The 25998-nt window shown below is 39.4% G+C and overlaps 1 protein-coding gene across 4 annotated transcripts in view; it reads left to right on the top strand.

Moving 5' to 3' along the window:
- The window catches only part of EBF1 (EBF transcription factor 1), a 382386-nt gene that overhangs the window by 6124 nt on the left and 350264 nt on the right, over positions 1 to 25998 (top strand). For all 4 annotated transcript variants that reach the window (XM_032851685.1, XM_032851684.1, XM_032851683.1 and 1 more), the window contains exons 5-6: positions 8438 to 8511; positions 18221 to 18289. In XM_032851685.1, coding sequence (XP_032707576.1) covers positions 8438 to 8511; positions 18221 to 18289 — 143 coding nt within the window. The remainder of the gene's footprint in view (positions 1 to 8437; positions 8512 to 18220; positions 18290 to 25998) is intronic.

Here is a 25998-nt window from a genome sequence, read left to right as displayed (position 1 = left end):
TAAGAAAGTCAATTGCCATAATGTGACATCTCACTGAAAGTTAAAATTATAAATGTATGCAATTATATATTTTGGTGGGGAGTGACCTGAGAAAGGTTTAAGTAACTATCTGAATTGATTCCAAAAATAATCAAGAGAAGATGTGTGTGGTTTTTTGTTTTGTTTTGTTTGTTTGTTTTGAGACATACACCTATTTGCTCTCTTAGTAATTTTCTAATGCCTTCTGTGTAGGTTTCACTTTGAAAGGCAATCCCTGCCCATTATCTGTTTGTTTGTTGATTGTGTGCTGAAAGAGTTTAGGAAATAGGTTAGATTCTTGTAGACATAGTTAATACAGTAGTCTTCAGAAAGCAGATCAGTGTGAAGAAACGTAACTTTTCCTGGTTGTGACATAATTTTTATATTTTAGTCTTAATGAGTTAAACAGTGGATTCTCAACTAGATTGAGATTATTCTGTGATAATTAACTACTGAGTCTGATTTATAGTTTCTTAAATTTTTTCTTTTTGTTACATATGCAGTGACCCCTTCAATCAGAAGTAAGGCTTGACATAAAATGACTGATTACATGATTACAATTTTTTTTCCTTCATGAAATTCTTCCAGACAGACTCAGGATTCTGAGATGTAGAGTACAGAATAGGATAACATCAGTGATGTGATACGTTCTAATCACATCTTACATTTTGGAGGGAATACCTAGTCACCATTCAAGTGTCTTCTCTAAGCTGTTTGTAACATTTTTTATGTCAGAGATTCAGCTTTATGGGTTTGAGGTCTTATCTTTGACTCAGAAGTTGGGGTTAAAACTCAAAGGGAATCTTTGGCAAGCAAAATCCGAACTATTTGTGTGCTCTCCGTTTTCATAGGATGTTCCTCCTCTTGGGTGGAGTTAGCAGCGTTGAAATCAAACAGAAATGTACTTAATCAACCAAGATGTATTGGTATGACACAGTATTTCACACCTTTTCAAAGTGTCTCATTACACTATTTTGGGTAATGACTCTTAATTTTGGACTCAACCAAGAAAGAGAAGTTTTATTACAAGCGAATGTGGAAGGAACTGAGAGCCCCCTCACCCGTATGCCTCTCTCATAAAACACAAGGGATATGATGATATTTAAGAAATTCGTCCACCAACAAGAAAATGAGAGGCTTGCTTTTGGGAAGGGTTGTTCAAAACCAAGTTTAGCTGGACTAAAAATAGGTTGTTTTTGTGTCATTGCTGTTTTTGGTATTCCATTAGTGAGCATGCAGAAAGGCCTGTAGGACCTAGAAGTTTATGGCTGTTGAGTTCAAAAACAATATCTACTGCAGAAGCTCAAATGAACCCAGTAGGGGAGGTCTGATGTTTAATGTGCCTCATTTCAGACTTTCAAGTAGTATTTGAAATATGATTATGTTCTGTGATTGCTTCGGTGAGTTAACATTAAATAGTTTAAAAAAAACAAAAGCCTTTAACTTACCTTCCCTCCTACCATCTTGCTTTTAAAAAAGTGACATTTTTATAATTCAAAGAGTACCAAATTCCATAAAGTTATTGAAAGCAAAATACTCCTGTCCGCAGAGAGAAGCTCTTTTTTGGAAAGGGAAAAATAAGTCACATAATCCTTGTCATGTATGGATTTGAAGTAGGTGGTATGGTGAGGGGACCCCAAAAAAAGGTCCAAGCTTAGCGGGTGGGGAGGCCCAAAGTACAATAATCAAAAATGCTGTCCTCTTTCTCTTACAAGCTAGTCTTCTTTATATATTTGTTTTGATGTTCCTGGTACTTTAAGTTATTGATGCTAGCACATTTCTTCCTATTGATTGTTTCATTATATCCTGCCACAGCTACGTAGATTTGATTAACAACCCTTTCAGTTCATGGTTCTTCATTGGTAGATAAACACATTTTTAGTATATCAATAAGTTCCAAAGGAATTCACTCGGGCCAGCAGAAAGGCTCTTTCATACATTTGGGGAAACAAACAAACAAAAAAGGCAAGTTTCTAGTCAGGAGCCACATTTCAGCAGCTTTCTCTCTCCTTTGGTAACATGTCAAAAAGGCAGGTGATTTAAATTTCCTTGCACATAGAGGAATGAAGAAGTTTGGAATTTTTATGCATGATCAGGACCTGTGTTTGGGAAAATGTAAACTCATCACAGTGGAAAATGTGTTGTTTGGAGTCTGGGGGTGAAAACAAAGCTGATGGTTTTGGAGAGATTGCTGGAGCCAGATGGCCTAGTACTTCCCCAGTCTGGCGGTCCAACTGCTCCCTCCTGGATAATATACAGCCATTTGTTCGGGGATATTTACGCTAGAGCTGTTTCCATGTGAATGTTTGAACAGCATTAAAAACGAACATATTAGTAGTGTTGCATTTATCGAACTCCTATGACTACACCAATAGTCTGTTCTTATGTTTTGACTTACATTGCTGAGAGGAATGAAGGAGTGTTTGGATGTTGGCGAATTGTTTATATAGTTGTTGAGCAAGAATGATTTGGTCTCAGTGAGTAATTAAAGCATGTAAGCATTTGGAATCAAACTAATGGAAATAATGATAGCACCTACCTTGAAGCTCTTTTGTGACAATTAAATGGACTCCTACATGTAAAATGCTTAGAATACTGACTGGCACATATTAAGTGCTTAATACATTAGCTGCTTTTATTATTTTATTATTATTATTATTGTCCCATCGGGTTCACAAAGCCAGCTGTATCTACTAATATAGATGTACATGTAGTTATCATATGAGTGAAGTATCTCTTATTACTGTTAGAAAAAGAAGTACAGTGTGGAATTGTTAGAGTGACTCAGTTTTTATCCTGGTGCTTGAATAATATAAGGCAATTTGTTTCTTTGAGTCATTAAAGATGTACTCTAAAGCTAACTGCTTTCGATACACAGTCTCTTTTTATTCAGGGCTGTGATGTAACTAAACAGCATACTGAATATGATAGCATTCCTTTGCAACTTTCCTAATTCAGTTCTGAAAACAGGCCTTCTTAGCTGCTAAGCTGAAATTACATCTTTATAATTTGTTCACCAGTAGCCCAGCTGCTAATTGAAGCAAAATAATTTTTTATTTTATCCCGCTATTAATGTTGGATTGCTGTTTGACACAATTGTTTATGAAATGTCAGTTTTGTAGGGTTTTCTTTGGCACAGGTTAATTTTTAACTAGGGCTCCTTCACCTACTGGAAATTTCTGGAATCACATAAGCTAGAATTTTTTTTTTTTAAATGACAAGCATATAACTTGGTGGTCGAATGCAGTGATTAATATTCTAGTACATTGATATTGTAGGTGTTCATATTATTTTTTGATTCATTCCAATTCTTGGTAGTTTGGTACCAAAGGCTTGTTGACAGTCTGTAATTAGAGGGTGTTTTTGTTCTGGTTGAAGGAGATTCATGAACTTTGTACATTCATGAACTTATTCTTGAAATTAGGTTTGGCCTTTATTTTGTATGTAGAAAAAGAAGTAACATATTTTCAAGGGTACTGCTTTTACTTAAGTGGAAAATGAGGAGTTTTTGTTAGTTATGGATAAGCCATCTCTCTTCCTTTTCCTCTTTCTTTCTCTTTTTTCTTTTTTCCTTCCCTCTCTCCCTCCTGCCCTCCTTTTCTCTGTCTCCCTCTTTCTTTCTTCCCTCTCTCCCTCCCTCTCTCTGTCCCTTCTTTCCTTCCTTCCTTCCGATGACAAGTTTCCTATTGCTTGGTTATAAACCAAAAAGTCTCCTAATGAAAACATTTGTTCCTAAAACCCTTTTGGATTTTGAAGAACCAAAGTCAAAACTATTTTCCTTGCTCTCTTTATTTTGGCTTAGAACATAAAGAGTTAAAACTATTAGAAGAGTAAACAAAGAAAGACCATGCTCAATTCTCTGTATTTCCTTTGGCATCCTATTGAAGTGTGATCTTGGTGCATGTGTACTATGTGTTTTTCTGTCTTTTCTGTGTGGTCTTCATCCATAGTAAGTTTCAATTAACTTTTAAGACCCAGTGATATTTTGGAAAAGGAGTGATGAACCACACTTTACAAGATGCCATCTAAAACAGTGGTCACCGAGGCAGATTTTCTTGATAGATTGATTTATTCCTTTTTGAAGACCAGTATAGGTGGATTTATAATTGGGCATTTGAAATTGATGGTGTTTTATTCTCACAGTAAAACTTCAGGTACTGCTGTTGCATTAGGGTATGTAAGTTTAAGAATTCCTATTTTTTTCCTCATTTTTGTTAATTCTAAAAAATAATTCTGGAAAAAACCCTCAATCTGATAATCAATGGAGAGACTTCGATATTGTCTTTGTGCTTATGAGGAGAGGACATTAAGGAAAGGGATGCTAGTATATCAGGAAACTAAGTCTGCTCCACATAGGTCAAGTTGTGACAACATTTTTTTTTTTATCAATTTCACCAGGTTTTTAAAGTTGAGATGAAATTAGGGCTGTGTTTTAGCTTTCTTCCTGCACAAGTACTCCTGCCACCTTCAGGAATATAACTGGCATTGGCAGAATTAAGGTCCATATTGTTTTATGCTTGATATTGTATTTTTTATTTCTTAGGTTAAAACCTGAACTTGCTTTGGCATCAATTCATTTATTTAAATAATGCATTTTATATGTTTTCTCTCCCTCGCCTGCCCATGTCTGTAACAGGCCTCCGGTCCTTACTCCTGATAAACACATTGATTTATTTAAGCCACTGTTGTCTTTGTCGCTCTCACAGCAGACTACCTTCCTCACAGTGAGCAGACGCATGATTTACTAGGGAGGATGAAAATAAGCCTTCTTCTTGGTGTTCCATTGTCTGGGCCCTAAACCAGCTGTCTATTAAAATGGTTTCACTTAAACTAGTCAATGCTGTTTATATGCTTCTGTGATCTCCCAGCTGATCCTGTCTCAGGGAGCTTTATTCACACTGCACAGAGGCCCATATTTAAATTAGTAAGAAAAGCAGAAACTTCTAAGTTGGCGTTAGAAGATCCCTTTCCTTTTAGGCTTCGAGTCTGGGTTTGCTGAACTGTGAAGCCATCTTGACAAGTGTATGAGATGTGCACAGTAGAGAACGGATGTGAGGCCATCGGTTGTGTGTATAAGCTGGACGGAGATCTTTGGGACATTTTTAAGAAGTCTGTTTTATTGTGGACACTCTTCTTCAGGGAGATTCAGCAAAATAATTTTATCATATTTCCCCATTTTGGATCTCAACGGAATGGTGATTTCTTGGCCCATATCTTTTATGTGAGTGTGTGTGTGTGTGTGTGTGTGTGTGTCTGTGTTTTAAGAAGGCTTTTCAGTAACAAATACTGTGTAGGTGAGGTTGGAGGTAGATCTGCCTGTGACCAAGGTCTACTCTGGAGCTGATTCTGTTGCGCTGAGGTTCTAGCTTACTATACTCCCAGGAGTATATATATACTATACTTCATAGGAAAGTCAAAAGATTCCCGGTTTCTCTTGCTTTTATTTTAGAAGTCACAGAAGTAGTCCTTCTTTCTCTGTGTGTATGTGCTAAAAAGTATTGTTCTGTTGGGGCCTCAAAAAGAGGGACAGCAAAAACTTTAGGCATTCACTTCTCTCCAGAATTCCTAACGATTTCTGAGCAAATCCAAACTCATGCTTTTATTTTTCTGTGCTTGATTTAGAGAAGGAGTCTTCTTTTTGACTGCTGCCTGAGCAAAGTGGCAGTTTGGCATTTGGTGAAGAGATCTGTTACAGAGGCCCTGGGCCTTCCACAAATGATATGTGGTGACTAAAGATAAAAGCTTGGGATCCCTGGGCATCCTTGGATCATCTCCTGTTTAGGGGAGTCATGAGAATATCTGCATTGTGACGTATCTTTCATTGACTATCATCATGGATCCACTTATTTCGGTGGAACCAGCAGCCTCAACAAAAACAATATCATCTAGAAACAATCAGAGTGAGAAGGCCTGATGTAACTGATACACATTCCTCTTAAAAAAACAAACAAATCAAAACACTTATTTTTTTACAGGAAAGAAAACCCTATCTGTGAATATATTTACCACGTTACTTGTATTAGTTTAGCACGACAAAAAACTGGAGTTGAAACAGAGGTTATCAGGGATATTAAGAGAATGTCCAAAACATGTAGTGATAATAGGATATCACAAAAAATGCATGATTAGAATTTTTTAGCACCATATTTGGGACCTAATCTGTTACTTACAATGTTCCTTTGATTTCAGCAGTGATCTCAATAAATAAAGCAGTCAGATATAATTTTTGGTTTTCAAAATGTTTTCGATTCACTCGAAACATTTTCTTGAATAAAGCAACTTCTTGGGTATTTGAAAAGGTCTTTTAAGAATACAAGAAAGAATCATCTGTGTAGGCTAAAACTAGTGGATGAAAATTTTAGGGATAATATGACATTACTATAATTCAGATTATCTCTCCATAGGAGAGTTATGAATTACATAAAGTAAAGTAGAAACTTCACAGGGGGGAGATCTGGCTAATGATCTCTGGTGGATGGCAGGCACCACCTTAACCAAATGGTCTGAGCTTACTGCCTGTAGTAGATGTAGCTGACAGTGAGATTTGATACACTGAGAAGAACTCAGAATCACATCTGTGGTATTCTGGCCCTGAATTGTGTAACTTCAGTCTAAGTCCAAGGAAACATCAGACAAACCCAAACTGAGGATATTCTACAAAAGAACTGGCTTGTATTCTTTAACAATGTCAATATCATGAACTACAGACTCAGGAATGTTTTGTATTAGAGGAGACATGATGACTGAATGCAATGATTGATACTGGACTTATGAAATTTTTGTTTACTTATTTATTTATTGCTGTGAAGGACATTATTGGGTAATTGGTGAATTTCAATAAAGTCTGTAGATTAGATTATTTTATAGTGCTACTTTTCTAATTCAGATAATTGTACTGTGGTTAAGGAAGATAATTCTTTGTTTTAAGGAAATACATGCTGAAATATTTAGAGTATGTCTGCAGTTCACTTAAAAATGGTTCAGGAAAAAATGGAAAAGAATAAGCAGATTTAGTAAAGTGTAAACATTTGAGGAATGTGTTTAAAGACTATCTTGTAATTTTTTATATATTCTTGCAACTTTTCTATAAGTCTAAAACTGTGTCAAAATAAAACATTAAAAAATACAGAGTTATGGAAGGCTAACCATAAAAAATGGTTTTGAAGGGCCTGTGGTAGGGAAAGGTTTTCTCCTTATACAAGTACTTTACATCATGTTTTTATTTGTTGCAATTTTTGTTCTGTAATGGAATTAGTTCTCATACCTAGAGCCTGCCCTAGGGTCTGTACACACTGTGTCTTAAGCTATCTTGATCCTTTACAGGTTCTAAAAGTCCCAGGTTTATAAACAAAGCACATTAGAGCCAAGTATAAGTTAGTTACTGCAGCATTTCTGTGTACTAAATAAGGATAGTCTCTGGTTCATTTAAATAGTTTTGTCACCAAGAAATTGAGAGTTATCTGAATGTGTGCAAATAATTTTATTAATAATTTGAAGCTGTGTTTGTATTATGCAGTGATACAGTGTTAAGTTAGTAAAAATGTATCCTGAGGTAGAGCACTGCTCTGCCAATGGCTGTGTTTTTCTTTGGCCCAGGTATTAACGTGTGGATTTTCCAGGAAGCTGCCGTCTCAGGGAAACTTCAGGGTGATTTTAAGCAAACTGTTTGTATGCACATTACTGACAACAGACAAAGACGTATTGGCTGATGAGGAGGTTTGGAGTCCAAATTTTGGGAGTCACATGTAATTCTTCACAGTTTAGGAAGATAACTCTATGGCTTAAGCCCACACACACGGCATATGCCCGTGCGTATTACTGTTTGGGTGGGTGTACACCCTGGAGAGCACATGTTTTCAGCGTGTAGGCGGGAGGAAGGATTTTCCCTGATTGATGAATCATCTCAAAGACACAGTTAGTGAACGGACTCATTAAGCATACCCCCACTTGTTTTCTGCTACTCATCTCTAGAACACTAAATGTTGGGGCTGGAAGTAGTAAAATGAAGTGACGAATGCATATTTAAAAGTCAGATCCACGTGTTTTTCTATATTTTAAATCACTAGCATCTGAATCTGCTAAACCTTCTGGGTTTTTCCTCCTCATTGATTAGATTCATGTTATTCTGAATTGAAAGGAGAATTGTGGTTGTCTTGACAACAGAAGTTCATCTCACACACTGATCCAAAGGTGTGTGTCGTAGGAATGTGGTTGATGGGACAGAGAGGAACATATGCCCTCTACCTGATTTGGGTTGATCCTTAACAATGTATCTCGAAGCAGTCAGCATCGTGAGGTCTTGGGCTCCCAAGAGCTAACTGGCCCTCAGCAATGTTGAAGTGCTCAAGCCTTCAATTGCGAGAATTTGTTCTCTGGTACTTGGTTCCATTTTTAGCTTAAATCATGTCTTTGTTTACAGGCCATAGTGTATGAAGGCCAAGACAAGAACCCAGAAATGTGCCGAGTCTTGCTCACACACGAGATCATGTGCAGGTAAGAAATACCTTGCTCTCTTCATTTAATTAGCAAAGAGAAAGTGAATTTATATCTCAAAGCCAGGTGAGCTCAGATCGACTGTTGGGTATATATTTATCTTACTTCTATTAGATAATCTAAAAAGAAGAATTTGGTAGTAAGGCTCACAGACATCTAGTGGTTCTTGATTATTTATTAGATTTCATCCTGAAAGACAAACATTTCCATTTTGATATCACACTTTTAATGGCCACAAAACAGAGCCTCCCCTTCTTCCTTTCAATCGAATAAAATACAATATATCCTTTTAGTGTTAATGTATGTGCTCAACTGCATTGCTAGTATAATGAGTAAGAGTTCTACTGATGTCAACAGAAGCCTCTGGATAAGATGAGAATGTTATAGTTCCCCTTTTTAATTCTGCCACTTAAAAATGTGACAATCGGTACAAAGGCATCATTCCTCCTTAAATTGAGTGTGGGTTTCCCCCTTCCCTTGCCTCTGATCTCTCAATCTTAGTTACCCTGTATGTAATTGTGATGATGTAGCTAATGTTTCTCCATAGCAGTGAGCTTTTGGAAGGATGGCAAATGTTTACACCTGAAAGTTATAAAAATTCATCTCATCCACGAACGGGTCTATTTATTTTGCCTGTAATCAGACGCAAGCCACATTGGAAACCAAGCCAGCAAACCAAATTCCCTTTCATGGCCCCAGCCAGTCCTCCACATGTGAGAGAGTAGGCCAGAGGACAGCCTTTAAACTTGCAGTATAGGATTCTTATTCTTTCTAGAATAACACCTGATATATTCTGAGTAATTGGATAAAGCATGAAGATGCCACTATGCATCAGGGAAAGGCTACTAATTGCTTTGTTAGCCATGCAGGCTTTCCCTGGCACAAAGCAGGCTTGGCTCCTGACTATTACTGACCAGTCATTTTAGGCTTCCGCTGCCACTTCTGCGTGGGTGGGCTTTATCTGCTCTCCCGGACTTGTGCGTAAAGCAATCTTTAAGCTCCACAGGTGGGAATAAAATAAAAAGGGCTTAATGTGTTTTCTTGGGGAAATCTCAAATATTAACTTCTATATCTCTAATTATGTATGTCTATAAAATTTTCTTTTTTTTTCCTTTTTAAAAAGCATACTTTTAATAGAGTATTCTAAATTCCTCAGGAGTTTCACAGGTTTTCACTTCAGCGATTTGTAAAACTTGGTAATTATCCCACAAACAGGTAGCCTTTCCTTACCTTTGAAACAGAAAATACAGTAGCAGAAAATACAGTCATCGGTTTCTTGGAAGATATTATTAGGCAAAAATTAGTGTACTGTATACAATGATCATACCATTAAAGCTGAGTTGTACTTTCCAGAATTAAATGGGTAAAGTCATTTTGAAAAGCATTTAAAAAAGACCTCTTTTGTATTATTATTTTTCTGATCATATCTCTTATTTTAGCTTCCCGCAATTAGCATGTCATTAGAATGAATTTTCCATGTTCTATTACATGGGATTCTAGCAAATAGGGGACAGGCAGGAAGATGGATCTTGAACAATAGGCCAACTAATGTCTGTGTATCATAGATTTGCATCTCATATCTGTACATGTTTGGACTATGCTAGAAATAATTCTATTCTTGAAATACTTAAAGATATATTATGCCTTTCACTATCCCCTATTAACACAGTTTATATTTTTTCTTGTTTTTAAAATTCATTGGTCCAAAGTATTTTATTATGCCGGTTGGTGTGCTCGACTGCTGACGTTCTTTCTATTTTTCAGAAACATAAAAATAGCAAAAATAAAATTCTCAAGCCACTGAAGGCAAATGATGATGTTTGTATTGTGTGGCTAAGAGGGAAAAGCCATATTCAAAATGTCATCCTGCTAATGTTACAGATTACGGTTTTCCTGGCTGCCTGTAGATGTGTAAGGGGTACTGTTTGTTTACCAGGCCGCCATGACCCTATTACACAAACCTGTCATCTATTGTGTGGCTAACAGTCTTTTAAATTGCAAATCTGATGCTCTTTAAGGGGCTTCAGGAAAAAAATTCTCACTTTCCTCACCATCCTATTTCTCTTGATTTCTTGCCTGTTGTAAGTGGAAGTTGGGATGTGCTGAATTTGCACCAGGGGTGCAAATGCAGTCTCAATTATAAGCATAAAATTAGAGTCTGTTCACCATTAATCAGCCTGGCTAATTGCTATGCACCACCATTAGCCATATGGTGTGAAAGACAGCTTGCTCTCCCCAAGATGAAATTTCTTCATTGCAGACATGAAATAGTGAGGGCCCTGGATTTTAAAATAGCTTGTTTTAGATATTTAATTTCTAAACAACTTTCTGCAGTGCCTTCTATCAAGGCTAACGGCACAATAAAACTTTGCATTTATGTCACAAAAGCTGTATATTTATAGTACATTGGAGCTATGGTAAAGGAGACGCAGAGAATTTAGATCGACAAGAAAGGGCTTGGATGATTCTGTTTTGTTGCAGGCAATGAAAAAAGAAAAAGAAAAAAAAATCTGAAAAACACCAGGGGACTGCGTCTCAGTTGGTTGCAAATTAAAAAAAAAAAAAAAAAAAAAAATATATATATATATTTTTTTTTTTTTTTTTTTATTCTGTTGAGAGGGTAATCCCATTGCATGAGCTGGCTAAAGGACTTATGACCTTAGATTGTACTTACTGTCTCTCTTTGAGGCAAAATCTCTTTGACTTGATGGTGTACAACTCTTCTTGTGGAATTCTGGGAAGATTTCTGCATTTTTGGTGAATTGGGATCTACCATACAGATTATCATTATATTTTGCTAATACTTAGTGGTTAAAGTCTTTAAAAAATATGCCACCCCAAGGATTTTTTTAAAACGGGAGTCCATAGGGATTTGATTATACTGCATCTCAACGTCCTATGTTTAAATGTAAATGGAAAATAGGATGCTTGGTAGGGGACCCCTAGTCTCCACCCCTCCCCCAGGCAGGCCAAAGTCAATTTTCTCCCTTTCCAGTGCACAGGACGGTTGCAGGGGATGGGTGCTCTGTTTAGGAAAGCATTTTTTTTCTATTATCAGTGCCCAGCCTCTTGTGGGACCATGAGTTCCCAGGGCAAGCTCAGGGCAACCTCTTGAAATAGTCTGTTCTTTCTTCCTCTTTTGCTGGCTTGTTCTGATTTTGTCCTTCAGATTTCTACTTAAGCACGGTTTTTTTTCAGGAAAGTGTCCATGGCCCTTGGCCTGAGTTCTGTCTCCTTGTTAGGCATTTCTATTATATCCCATGCTTTTCCTTCACAACAGTTGGCACGTTGTAACCGTGTGTCCAGGTCCTGTCCTGCTTTGCTGAACAAAGAGCTCCTTGAAGGCAGAGAAGTCACTCAGCTTTCGTCTCTGCTTTAGTTGCCCCATGTGTGAAGTGGGGGGAAATGTTACTTCTCTCATAGGGTAGTTGTTAAGATTAAATGCTATGATCCCCATAAATACTTATCACGGTGCCTGACACATGGTAAGTACTGAGTGTCCATTGTTATCCGTGATAGGAAGAGCAGTAGTATTTGTAGTAACACCAGTGGAAACAGTAGTAGTAGTAGTACTAGTAACAGCTATGTCTGCTGTGTCTAGCTAAGTACCTGGTACATAGCTGCTCAGAGTGAAAGATGATAAGAGAACATTGGAGGGAAGTGAAGTGCCTACTACAGCATTAACATACTTTGTTCATTGGAGGTATGGTGGTTAAAGATATTTTCATTCATTCTTGTAGCACCTACTGTGTGCAAAGCACTGTGGAACACAGAGCCAAGGGACTGGTCCTGAAGTAGGAGAGGTTATAGGTTAGCCTGGGAGAGGACACTCGTCAGCAGATGACCAGACTGCACTGTCTGTGATGAAGGTGAAGCAAAGGACTGTGGCTATTCAGAGAAGGGAGGACATACCTGAAGGTGGGTGGTGGCCACAGGAATGAGGAGGGTGAGATAGGACAGGAATTTTAGAGGGTGTATGAAGAAGTGTTTGGGCCTATTTGTTGGTGGTCTGGCAGGATTTCTGTGGGGAGACAGGGTTGCAGGTAGGTGGGCTAAGGCCTGGAGCTGGGAAGAGAGTCAGGGCAAAAGATAACGGGCATCAAAAATGTCTTTTCCCAAAGGTAGAGTCAAAGCTATGGGCTTACGTGGGATTGGAAAAGGTGGGAGACTAGAAAGGTGGGAGACTATGGATACGTTCTTGGGGAGTGGTCATATTTAACAAGGAGGAGAGTATGTTCAAGAATTAGGAGAAAGAACCTTGAGCATACAGGGCATCGAAATAAAAGGAGGGTGTTTCCAAGATGGGGGGCCATCCTCATGATAAGTCTTGGGAAGATCCAGGTGGACTTGAAGAGAGAAAAACACTGGTGAACTTCGAGAGAGGACATTCAAGTGAGTGCTGAGGCCTGGAAACCAGATTTTATGGGATTAGGTGGCAAGGAATGATGGTGACTCTGGCAAAGAGAAAAGTGGGCAGTGAAGAAACTAACTCAAGAGAAAAGGAGTTTTTTTTTTGTTTGTTTGTTTTGTTTTTTTTTAAGAGAGTGGGACAACTTGACAGTGCTTGTAAACTAAGGGAAGGAGTAAGCTTATCACTAGTCAGACTATTCAGATAATTCATGTATCTCATTCTGTAGCCAGTTGGGCTAAACAGGAAAGATAATCTTGTTTTCTGCAGTGAAGCTTAGAGATTGAGGGAATGCTTTTCCCCAGTTGAGAGAGCCTCTGCTTCTAGGAAGAGATTCCACGTCCCTATAATGAAGATCTTCAGGTCCCATGACTGGGAAGCATGTAAGCGTTGCTTGCCCTGGATTAGGAAGCTGTGTGTCAGCTCACGGGAGATAAGCCCCCGTGTCAGGCTGCTAAGGAGGACACTCATACGTTCGCTTTTCCCTGGGTGTGTGGAATATCTGGGAGATGCATGCTCCGGCTAGAGAAAGGGATGCTGTCTTGAGTCCGAAGTGTTTGTAGGATACCAAGTGCTGGGGACCCACTCCTTTGACCCACTCCAATATGCTCTCCTGCCACTTGAGTTACAGGATGAGAAGGATGTGAAATCGTGGGTTTCTGGCTCTGTGACCAAGCCAGTCAGGAAACTCCAAGGCCCCTGATACGTGCCCACTCTGGGGCTCAAATGCCGGGGCTGTGCCTGGTATAATAAGAGCCTAAGAAACAGTTTTCAGTGGATGAAGATAAGCAATGAGGGCATAATTGTCACTGTGATTTCTTTCATTAACACAGTAACTTATCCCATAAAATGCTCTCACATCTGTGGTCCCGGGTACGGTGCTGGCTTAGCTTGAGTGCTCTTCTGCCTTAAACCTAAGCGAATCTGTTCTCCCTTCATCCTGTCCTTTTTGGTGAATGCCTGTCTTGTGTGTGGTGGAGGTGGGGCCTGCCTTTCTTGGTCCTTCTGAGTTCAGTAAAAGGAACTAGAAGGCAGCTAGGTTTAGTGAAGAGGTGAAAGAGAAGGGTGAGGAAAGACTGCGGTGGGGAAGAAGGGCTGGTTCTTGCTCCGCTTGGCTCTGGGCTCAGAACTAGGAAGAGGGGGTGGGTAGATGTCAGCTCAGTCCACAGGAAGACATTTGTTCCCCAATTTAAGATTGATTTTCAGTTTTCGAATAGGAAAGTAGTATTGCAGCACAGAGCAGAAGACTACAGAAGGATGGAAATGAAATATATATCCTCCATTTCTTCCCACTTCCTGTTCCACTCCCTACAGGTAACTTCTTGGAAGTTTCTATTCATTTATTCAAAGCCTATTTCCTGAGGGTCTACCATGCCCTGGGCTCCGTTCTAGCTGCAGTCTAGAAAAAATGGCCCAAGAGCCTGTCCTCATGGAGAGGCAGACAGCATAGAAGAAAATGAATATAAAATAGGATGTGATGAGTGCTAGGGAGAAAAGTGAGACAGGCTGAGGGAGGGCTCTGGGGCAGTTCTCCAAGGAAGGGCCCTTTAAGGTGGCGACTTTGTGTAGAGATTTGAGTGGAGTGAGGGGTGAACTGGCTTGCACCCAATTCTCTCTTTCTCCCTCCCCCCACTCTCTCTCTCACGCCTTCATTTTTTTTCCTCCCAGAGATAAGACCATACCATATACACTATTCAGCAGCTTGTCTTTCTCGATTCCTAATTTGATTTAGACTTCTTCCCACGAGAGTGTGTAAAAACCCACCTTCATCCTTTTAATGCTGCACATCGTGCCGTATGACCATGTATACACACACATACATGTGCATATCTATATCTCTTTAAAGTAGGGCTCATCCTGTAGATGCTATTTTGTCACTGCTCCAGGTGCGGAGCAGAGCCCAAGAGTCCCAGTTCGGGAATGACGACTGTGTGGGTCGGTGGCATGACCCCCGACCCCCATGCCCCAGACAAGAAACCTGTGGGGAGGCCATTTTTTATACTTTGCATAAAGGGCTTTTTTTTTTTTTTTTTTTTGGATGGTAAGCGACCTTCAGCCCCTTTATTTTGTTTTCTCTTCTTTCCTTCATTACCTCCTTTATTCCTGTTCTGTCTTTCCTTCTACACTTCTGTTCTTCACATCTGCCTTTGCCCCTGGGTCCCTTGGGGCCCAGCAGAGAGAAGTGGTTCTCGTTTATGCTGTGCTTCAATTCATCTGGCTGTGTTCAAGGGCATTTTTATTTTAAGGGGATGAAGAAAGTGCTTAAGTCAAAGGACAGATCTCAGGCTTAGTGTGGCACTTGCTTGGGGGAGGTGATTTGGTGTAAGGGTGGGATGGGAGTGAACTTTCCTTCCGTCAGCAGTGCCTGATCTGAGGGTCCGCTTGACTTCCCCTATCTGTCGCCTTCCCATTTCCTTGGATCGTATTTCCCCCAGTACATTACATCATTCTTGAAGTCATCTGACCGATCAATCAATCAATCAATATTTGAGCTTCTTCATTCTATTTCAGTCCTTACACTACTCATTAGGTAAATAAAATTGACAGTTTCTTCCTTTATGGAGCATACAGATTAGTGGGAGAGCAGGGTGAGAGGAGAGAGAGTCACAAAACAAACATTCATGTAAGAATATAATTTGCATTGTGTTACATGTCCTGAAAGAAAAAACCAGAAGGAACCCAAAGAGGGTCAGGGCCAGCCTCTCTGGAGAGGGAGCGTAGAGGCTGAGGCCTGAACAGGGAGTAGAGGCTGGCTAACAAAGGAGGGGCTGGAGGAGGAACCGACCAGGCGGAGAGGCCTGGGCCTGAGGTCAGACTGAGTGAGGCATATCAGGAGACTGAAACTGGCCAGTGCGTTTGGAGCTTCACAGGTCAGAGGAGAGTGACAGGAGGCTGGACAGTAGTCTGGCATCATGGATCACCATAGATCTATTCTGAGTGCACTGGGAAGCCATTAAGAGGTCTTGGGCAGTGAAGTGATACAGTCCCATTGACATTTTGAAAAGAGCCTTCGGGCTGTTTTAGGAAGTAAAGAGTGGAGGCAGCAGGGCTAGATGGGAGGCCACTGCAGAAGTCCAAGTGAAGACTGAAAGCGACGTAGATGAAGGTGATGGCCGTGAGGAGAGATAGAGACAGGCAGGACATGCAGATTCTACTTGGAAGCAGCCACCACCGGGGGGACGAGCCCCTGGAGGACACTGAGTCTGGGTAGGACCCGGTGAGGGTTCCACCATCGGGAACCTGCATGGCCCACTCACCGTTTGAGAAAAAAAGTGGGGGGAATGGAAAATGATGAGGAGAAATAGGCCTTGCCATCCACTGGTTTTGTCCCTGGGTAAAGAGGACATGGGATGTGTTGATAGGCAGCTGCTGGAGACCTGCTGCTTCTAGGGCAGCTGGGGGGCAGCTTTGCTCAGGTTCGGAGGAAGAGGAGGTTGGAGGAGGCAGGAGCAGGGAGTGGTGATGAGGCTGGCCTTCATGCAGCACTTAGTAGGACCAGTCGCAGAGCCCAGCTTTATACCCTGACTGCACGGAATCTGCACCCTGCTCATTAGAGGTGGGCACTATGGTTGTCCCATTGTATAGATGAGGAAACTAAGTTTCTGTGGGGTGGACTACCTTGCTTAAGGTGGCACAGGTAGCTCTGTCTGATTCTGGAGCCAGTGCTGTTAACCACCGTGCTCTTCTGGCAGGCCCTTGAAATGTACGTGTAGGGGATTAGAGTTAAGGGAGAATGGAGTTTCGTTTTTAAATTATTATTTTTTTTGCAAGCATTCCAATGACCGCACTTCTCATTCCCTTGTTTCCTCATCTGTTTCGTGGGCACTGGGTTCCTTTGGACTTTCTAGCCCCATAGTCCTGGTATTTTAGAATATAAGCCTAAAAGAAAATAGTCCTCTTTGAATCAGAAAGGGAAAGGCCAAAAGGTAGATGGAGTGAACTTCAGCTGGGGCTTTGACAAAGGAAATATGGTTCTTAACTACTGCTTTCCGAAGATATGAGAGACAAAGAGAATTAACACCAAATTTGGAAGCTGATTCTCTTCTCAGAGATATAGTTAGGAATGAGACTTCCCAACTTTGGTGAAAGGCTCTCTATCCAGGAGTATATTTCTGGGTCCTAAAAATGAAATTCAATTCAATGTTTGGTTCTCCAGCAGCTTTCTAAATTTAGGCCCTATGATTCACTAAGTAAAATGTGTGTGTGTGTGTGTGTGTGTGTGTGTGCACATGCCTGTGTAAGAAAGAGGGAGGAAAGTGCATATTTTATTTGTGGCACGTGGTAATGTATAACCCTTGGATAACTTCCTCACTTCCTTGACTGATCAAACACGAGGTTTCTAGTGTCCCCCTGGGTGTAGACTGACCAGTGTGCACATATTTTATTCGCAAACAAGTCTCAGATGGATAGTTTTCCTCTTACCATGGGTAATTCTCAAAAAACCTTAATTCTGCTCCCCTCCCCCAGAAGCATCCCAGTTTTACAGAAACGGACAGTCTTTTCGTCACAGCTGGGGTGGGATTTTGATAGTGGGTGCTTTTCTTGCTCATGGCTGCTTTTTCTCTAACCTAATTAAGGGCCTCCATTGTGAGGTCTGTGCTAGCCTTTGGATCAACTGTCCATAATACGTCCAGAAAACTTAAATGGTGTCCAGCACAGGACACAGAAGCCAGACAACATGTGGATCTCCACTTTCTTTTATCTCGCCTCTTCTTCGTCTTCATTATTATGTTGTACTTTTATTCTCATGAGAATGGTTCAAAAGCAAACAGTTACAGCTTTAGGATTTTGGGCAGGCTGAGGTTGAAGGAAACGTCTCCCTTGAAAGGGAAAGGAGAAGAAAAAGGAATCCATTTAATACAGAATGACTGGAGGGGGAGAAATCACTCATACCTCATTATTGACGCGTTCCACACAATTAGTGTGATCTTGAGGGAAGAACGTTTGAGCCACCCACAACCCTGAATATTCTCATTGGGTAGAGGTAATAATAATGCATTTCACACTGAACTCTTCAATAGTGCGGGCAGTGATGGGGAGACCCCATCTTAGGGCTGTCAGTCGTGGCTCCAGGAGAGTCCCTCTTCTTCCCTCCTTCTTTGTTCAGGGAGAGGTTAAGCCTGGCCATTAACCCATAGACGACCCACATAGAATTTTCTGTCCCAGGGATCCGTTGATTGCCAGGTATGGCTTTGTGGTAATTCTAGCATTTGCAACCCAGCAATTTGAACCTTCTGTCTGCCTAAATGATGATTTTACATTGTAATGGTTGTACTAAATCCTTTCGCTTTTACTCCATAGCCGCTGTTGTGACAAGAAGAGCTGTGGCAACCGAAATGAGACTCCCTCAGATCCAGTGATAATTGACAGGTAGGGACCACTCTACTTTCACTGGATTCTTATTCCTCATTATAATGAAACACCTGCCTTGTGTTGCTCATGGGCCAGGGTGAGGAACGCACGTGGCTGAAATGTGCCTGTTGGTCATGGCGAGTCTGTGCCGAGCTTTTGCGATTCCTGGGAAAACCATATGGAATGTTCTTTGGAGGCCCGTGTTCTTGGATTGCTTCGGTTTTGTGTCGGATTCATGCTCTTAAAGGAATATTTTTTTTTCTTTCCTGACTTTCTGTGGCTCAGTCCTCATGCTGTGCCAGGAAGCTACAGAAATAAAATAATAATAGTTTGTGATTTATGAAATGTGGTTGGGTGCTTATAAATATTTAACTTCTATTTGAAAAATGTTTGAATCATTATCACTTTTAGCTACAGTAGTTCTGTTGGACGTAATCCATCTACATTTTAAGGTTTTATTTATGCATAAAAGCAGTTTTAAAGAGACCTGTGAACCAAGACTTTCTCCTGTTATCTCCCGACGTTTGATGGTAGCTCATACTGTATTGTAGGTTGATTAATTTATCCTGCTTGTCTTAATTATTGTGTTTTTAAACAGATCCATATTACTAATCTGACATGGCCAAGTAAATCACTGTAGAACAATAAATCTGTTTTAGTTGTTTGGTGCAATTTGGAGTCAGTGTGTGCACATATTATGCGAAGTCGCACTCCAAATATTCATTTTACATTTTAATTATTGAAATTCATTGTATGGAAACATGTATGATAAGCCATTTGTTACATAGCATTACTCATTGAGAGTTAAATGGTCTGGAAGGTTTATAGATATAGTCAGTTGTCAGCTAGGGAAAGAGCTCGCACCCTCCACTAGCTGGAAAAGCGTCTTGCAAATTAGACTGACTGATCCCTCATTGAGGAAATTAACAGCTGAACAAAAGTTCCTCGTTGGGTTTGGTAACAATGATTTTTACCAAAAAACAAAACAAAACCAACAAACCAACAAACCAACCAACCCCCAAACCAAACCAAACAAAAAAACTCCTATATATCTGTGTTCCCAGTTCTTTACCTTTTGGGGCTTACTTTATTGTTTTTCAGTTAACAGAGAAACAGCTTCATCATAATTTATGGCAAAACATTGATTTGTTGATTTTGATTCACGGGATTCTCCAGGCTTCAACCCAATTTTGATTGCCAACTAGCTTTATAAAGCTTACATTTCAATCGGATATTTTAACCAAGTATCTCTCTGATATTCACCCAAAACATACACCTTTGCTTGATAACTGAGTATTAATAGACTCGATTCAAAGTTAAGACACGTGGACGTTTCGTGTGCAGTGAGGTCGTATGCCACCTGGAGGGCTGGAACCGTACGTTTATGCACGCAAGCAGACAGGCCATTCGAGTAATTCCTTTTTTTTCTGCAATGGAAGAGAAGTCTTCAAATGACAAAGGTCAAAACTAAATATAACCTTTATGCTGTTTGTTTTATTTAAAGCCATCTCTTCGAAATACCATTTGTTATTTTAGGCAAGTTTTTCGTAATGCTTCTGTTAAAAAGAAAGTGTTCTGATCAAAGGACCAGCCCAAATAGTCCCCCAAACTTTGAAACTATCAGCATTCTGTTCTGCCGCACAGTCCTTTTTGGTGTGGATGATGACAAGCACCGGACCTTGCCACCCGCAATGAAAACACTTCTTTTGCTTGTGAATGGGTTAAGCTTTTAAGTTCTTCATTTGGTTTTAAGCCGTGACTCTGATATGGAAGGTTGATATGACTGTGGTTTGAATAACATTTGATTTTGACCTGTTCTTGTGGGTTGCGATGGCATAAGAAACTTGACTCAGCAGCGCTGTAATTAGCCCGGCCCGTGTTTTTGAAACAGGATTGTGTTACCTGGATTGCATTAGTGTGCCTTCTATTGTTGCCGCCTAGCATCTGTCCCAGTAGGGTACTTAAAACCTTTTCTTGGCTGGGGTAGTTCAAACAATTTAGGCAAAATAAGTATGCACTTTATACTGTTGGTGGCTTGAGAGATATTACTCATGACATTTCTCCTTTTCATTTTTTCCCGTTTTGGTTTGACAAAGTAGAAAACAGTGTGTAGCCAATGTTGGTCTCTTAAGAGAGGAGTATTTTAAAACCGGCTGAAACCTAGTGGATCTGCAGAAACCTCAACATATGTTTATTTGCTGGCGATTGCCACTGTCTCCCATGAACTGTCTTTTCAAGCAGTGATGCCAGCTGATATGCAAAACCCCATTTAGCTATTTTTATTTGCATCTGAGTTTTCAGAATTTATTTGTCCTTGAGTCTGCCAAAGGTTTTTAAAAGCTCCAGCCCTGTCTCTGCTGATATGTGAAACTTTCATTTTTAACAATGAGAGAAGAAAATAACAACAAGAAAAGAACTCACACGAGGAAGGGCAAAATAGAAAAGATTTTTCAATTCCATAAAATTGCTGCAAAGGAAAAAAAAATGATGGCAACCGTGTTTGAATTTCATAGTTTCCAATTTGATTCTATATTACCGATTGCATAATATCTGCGTTACGTGCTTAGGGTTTGATTTGCTTTCAGATTTATGGATGGAATCTCTGCATATTTTGCAAAAATAGGTTATGGGGCCTGCATTCAGTAGCAACAGTAACTGTTTTTACAAGATGCACACAATATGCAGTTATGGAGCTGGAAGTACAGGCAATCACTGCGTTAGGATTTAGCATAGTTTTAACACGAAGTCACCTTTTGGGCACCAATAATTTTTAGCTCCCTTGGCTTGTCCTTCGGATTTTGGAAGAACACTGCTATTTTTATCAGTCAAAAGACTTTTAGCAGTGGTTATTCAGGAAAACTATTTATAGGATAGATAGAAGAGGTTTTCTGGTCATACGGCAATGGTGCAGGCTAAGCTATTTCTGTGTTAAATTTTGGCTGTATTTTTTGCTGCCAGTGATTTGGGGACGTCAGCTTGGCGTATTCTATCAAAAAGGTGGAATTAACAATATCGGCAGTTGCTTGTTGTGATTTAGAACGTGGGTTTTTGCCTTCCTTCTTTTATAAGAGCATGCCACAAAGTGAGAAAAATATGACCCAAATTCTTTTTACATTTGTGACAATTTGTCAAGTCACTCCCAAAAAGTTTAGAGGAAATTTCTGTAAATGTAGAAAGTGTGCCTGTGGAGTTGACTGCCAGGTTATATTTCGGCCTGATGCCAAATGACTTGATTAAGAATTATAAAGACCAGGATGTGCCCAGCGATCCAGATATTTGGGCTGCATAGACATGGAAAAAGTCATGTGTGTTATGTTTAATAACCGATGACCAGGAACTAATAACAGCAAATTTCATTATCATTGAGGTAAATGTGGTAATTATTGTTAAAGTAAAAAGTAAAAACTGACTTGCTGTTATTAGATTAAGGTGGAGATTGATTTAACATATTCACTCAGTAACTCATATTTGAATTTAAAAGGTTTGCAATAAAATTCATGTTTAGAAATTGAATAAATTGTAGTTTTATTACCACATTGGATATCCTTGTCCTAACCTTTTTCCTTGGAGTTATCTTAGTTCAATAAATAAAACCTCATTAGACTATTCCCATTTCAACGAGTTTATTAAATTTTGCAGGAGTAATTAGCATAAGCTGTGCTAATTTTTCTGGAAGACTAATGAGGGAGGTTCTTAATTAGGTTTACTTTGTAAGAATCAGAAAAGATGGTAATGACAAAAGTCACACAGGGTAGTCTGAATTGGGAACCCAGTTTTTCTGAATCTATTAAAAAAATCTTCCCTTTTCTACATAGAAACTTCTTTATAAATACTTGAACTGAATATAGTAAGTGTGCAGACTGTTATTCCGTATCTGGTTGGTTAGGGTTACCGTCCATTCTTGATTTGCTTCACAAAACTCTTTATTTTCCTATCCTTGACTCACTAAACTATCTTTGAGCAATGATACGGTCAAATACAGATGGTCCTACAAAAACATTTCTTTCGCTGAATTATACAAGTTATACTATAGGATTCCTTTTGCACAGAGCCCTGAAGTTTTCGGCCAGATTAGCTGTGCTTATTTCTGGTAGGGCAGGATAGGGTACGGCTCAATATTTGTTTGTTTGTTTGGTTTTTCAATTTAGGATCAGTGTGATTGATGAAATAGACCAGTAAGTCTAGGAACAAAATAAGTGCCCAATTTTTCATGTCCTTGCACTGTGGATCCTGGGTTGTTAACACGTGGAATTTTTTCTTTTAATAGATGGAAATAATAAAGGGTGAGATTCCTCCTCAGATTATGTTTTCCTCTCTCATGTGAATTTAGACATAGTCCTTTTGAGATGTAACATGGCTTGAATAGTCTGCACGTTTTGAGTTCCTCCACGGCTGGTATTATAAACATGGATTTTTAGAGCCTGTTGACTAATATACCTCTAAAAATTTTGGATTTGCTTATTATAACTTTAACAGATTTGTTTTTCTTTTCCATTTATAAGATTCCTGGGTCTATGTTTGAGATGTAAGCCTTGTGATACATTTTTAAAAAAATACATGAATTTTATAACATGAAAAACTCAATTTGTTTAGAATTATGGCTCTTCAGGCCACACTGACCCAAGGAGGTCCTGAAAAAAAAAAAACAAAAAACCAAAAAAAAAAAAAAAAAAAAAAAAGCCTGTATTTGTCTTTTCCAGGATTGTCTAAAGATCTTCCATATCTTGATCACTTTCATTTAAGGAACAGTAGTTGGATTTGCTTTATGATTATTGTCTGAAATAGAATGTTCAGGAGTGAAAATAATACAATGCTTATTTTACCTATTGAATTTACATGACATACAGCATATGAAAAGCCAATATCAGGGTTGTACAGAGAAGAAATTTTTCTCAAGATCTGTTCTTCAACGGAGAGGTCTAAATACTATGACTGAACTTTTGAGAAAAGTCCAGTATTGTCTTATCGACATCTAATTTCCTGATGAAATTGGCCCGATATATTTATATAACGGGAAGACAACAGTAAAACTTTAGAATTCCCATAGAATTGGGCTGGGTTTGTTATCAAGTCCTCAACTTTGTGAACATAACATATACCTCGTTGCAAATGAGGCTTTTCCTCAGAGTTTCATTTCGTTGACCCTTCAACTCTTATTATTTTGGCCTCTACCCAGTTCTTAGAAGGGCCAGCCACTGCACATAATCGCAATGTAAGATACACAAACTGCTGTCTGGGGCGTGAACAAGCAGAGGTAGAAATGCATTTCTTGGAGTTCTGATAAGCCTTTATACCATCTGATTTCTTAACCTTGAATGCTCGGTTAAAATAAAAGGAGGAGGACTTCAGCCTTTAAAATTGCCCCAGGCAGGATAATTGCTGTCTTCTCGGTTGGATAGAGAGGTTTGCATTTTTCCAAACGTGAGAAGCCAGCATTGACATGGAGCCTGAATTTATGATTGTTTATTAACCCTAGTGTATTTAAACATTTGTTTTCTCAGTGGGAATTCCTATGAGATTATTAGCGATGAGACTTATGTGAGAGAGTATCACTCTAAATTTTATCACATATCAGATAATACCATTCTGAATATGAGATGAGCCGTGTACATTTGTGTGCAGTTTGCTACCGTGATAAGAAAATAGCAAATACAATAAGCTAATAGCAGTCTGTATTCCATTTGCTATCAGCTATTCCCAAATACACAGCCAGGATGCATTAACATGCATTTCAAATATGCTGACAATATATCATAATGCAAAGTACTTTTACATGGTATAATACTACTGCAGACACTGTATAATGAACAACAGTGGTTTTCCTGTAAAGGAAGTAATGGCAGCAACTTCCAAGAAATGTATTTAACGAAGCTTCAGAGAATCAGCAGTGTGTGTGTGTGTGTGTGTGTGTGTGTGTGTAACTGGTCTGGGCGTCTGCTTGTGGTGGGGGTTTTTAATCCCGTGTCCTCATAACTTTGCTTTTGTGACAGTTTTGGAAAAATACAGAAAAGCAGTACAAAGTCCCCTGTGTGTCATCTAGCAACTTTGCATAGTCAGTTTGTGATGAGAATATATCATTATATTAAATACGCTTTTACTTTTCTAACCAAAGTTGCTTAGAATGAGAAAAAAAAAAAAATCCCAAAACCCTCCCCAAGGGCAACTCTCCATTGATAAATTCCCCTCACTCCTCCCTACAGCCGGGACCTGACCAAACTCTCTAAGAAGAGCTGACCAGATTTTAAAAAGTCCATTTAGAGTTTCCTTCATATAAAGAGATGGTATTTTGGTCATTTTAACTGGCGGGAAGTATTATCTGAAATAGAGTGCTAATTCCTCATTCTCTCCTCTCCCCCGTCCTAGCCCTCGTTTTACAAACTGGGTAACTTTATCCTGTTCTGGACAATATAACAGCGACCTAAATACTCCAGTTGCAATCAATGAAATATGGTGAACAGTACAGGTTTGTTTTTGGTAGCTTACTGGCTTTAAAGGTGTGGGTAGATGAAGATAAATCTTCCTTGCAAACTCTCCAGTTACAAGCCTTTGTCCAGAAGCAAATGAAGGTTTTAATGTTACAGTACTTATTGTAATAGAATTTTAATTGCCTTAATCCTGCTAAAGTGTGAAGCTGAGTGTGTGTGCGTATGTGTGTGTGTTCTTCATGGGGAAGGGAATCAAGCCAGAAAAAAAAAAAAACCCTGCATATTTTCAATGGGGGATGGGGGCACATATGGTAAATGATGCAAACTTAATGAACCTGATTCGGGGGGAAAAGAATGCCACCGGCGTTTCATCCGTGTAATATATACTCTACTTTCAGTGGGAACTGAGTGGTCTTCGCTGTGCTTTGGGGATTTTTATTTTTGAAGGTGAAGTGCTTCGTTTCCGTTCCAAACTTGCCTGCAAACCCTACTTGGAAAGACTTAACTAGACAAGCTGGCAAATTATATAGCTTGATCCCACACAATAACCTCCAAAATGGCACTCGGTAACTATACCATCCCGCTAACTGTTGGAGGCACAATAGTTTTGTAATATAATATAAAGTAATAGTGTTAGCCAACACATCTTTAATAAGATATTGTTCGTGCCTTTGCCATATGCTACAGAGCAGGCTCTCACTCGGTGGGCCTTTTGATTCCTCTCAATAAGATTATTTCAAATACTCTAATCCTGAATCATTGACATGAATACAAAAGCCTAGTGACATCTAATAGATGCCTCTTAGCTTTGCTTTTCCTCTTGTTCCTTTCCTTTTTCTTCTCTTTTTACCTGACAAAAAGCTTATAGACACTTGGGCTCTGTCTCTCAGTAGCAGCATGGGGGGCTCCTCGTGAAGTATAAAGGAGGAAAAAGGACTGACAGAGGCCCGATAAGCTACAGAGTGAAGGACCATAGATTAAAAGTAAATGCCAGTAAATCCTACCCTGTACACTTACTTGTTCTTTTATTGTTTTCTTTAACACTTTCCGTGCCAGGGCAGAGAAAAAAGAGACAATAACAATCAAATTGCACATTGCATTTTTAACTTGGACATGGTCGCTGTACACATAGTAGAGAGTTTTGGCAAGAGTCTCAGATTTTGGTTCATGGAAAGTTTGTAGTGGTTTAGAAAAAATGCCCTTTAATCAATACCAAGAATCCTTCAAGAACTTTTTGCTCATTTGCTGCTCGAATGACCATATATTGGTATGATGTGTGTGGGGTGTGGGGTGGGTAGACCA

The sequence above is a fragment of the Lontra canadensis genome, unplaced genomic scaffold (genome assembly GCF_010015895.1).
Source record: "Lontra canadensis isolate GAN:19392208 unplaced genomic scaffold, GSC_riverotter_1.0 scaffold5, whole genome shotgun sequence".
Lineage (NCBI taxonomy): Eukaryota > Metazoa > Chordata > Mammalia > Carnivora > Mustelidae > Lontra > Lontra canadensis.
This window is presented reverse-complemented; position numbering and strand designations above follow the sequence as displayed.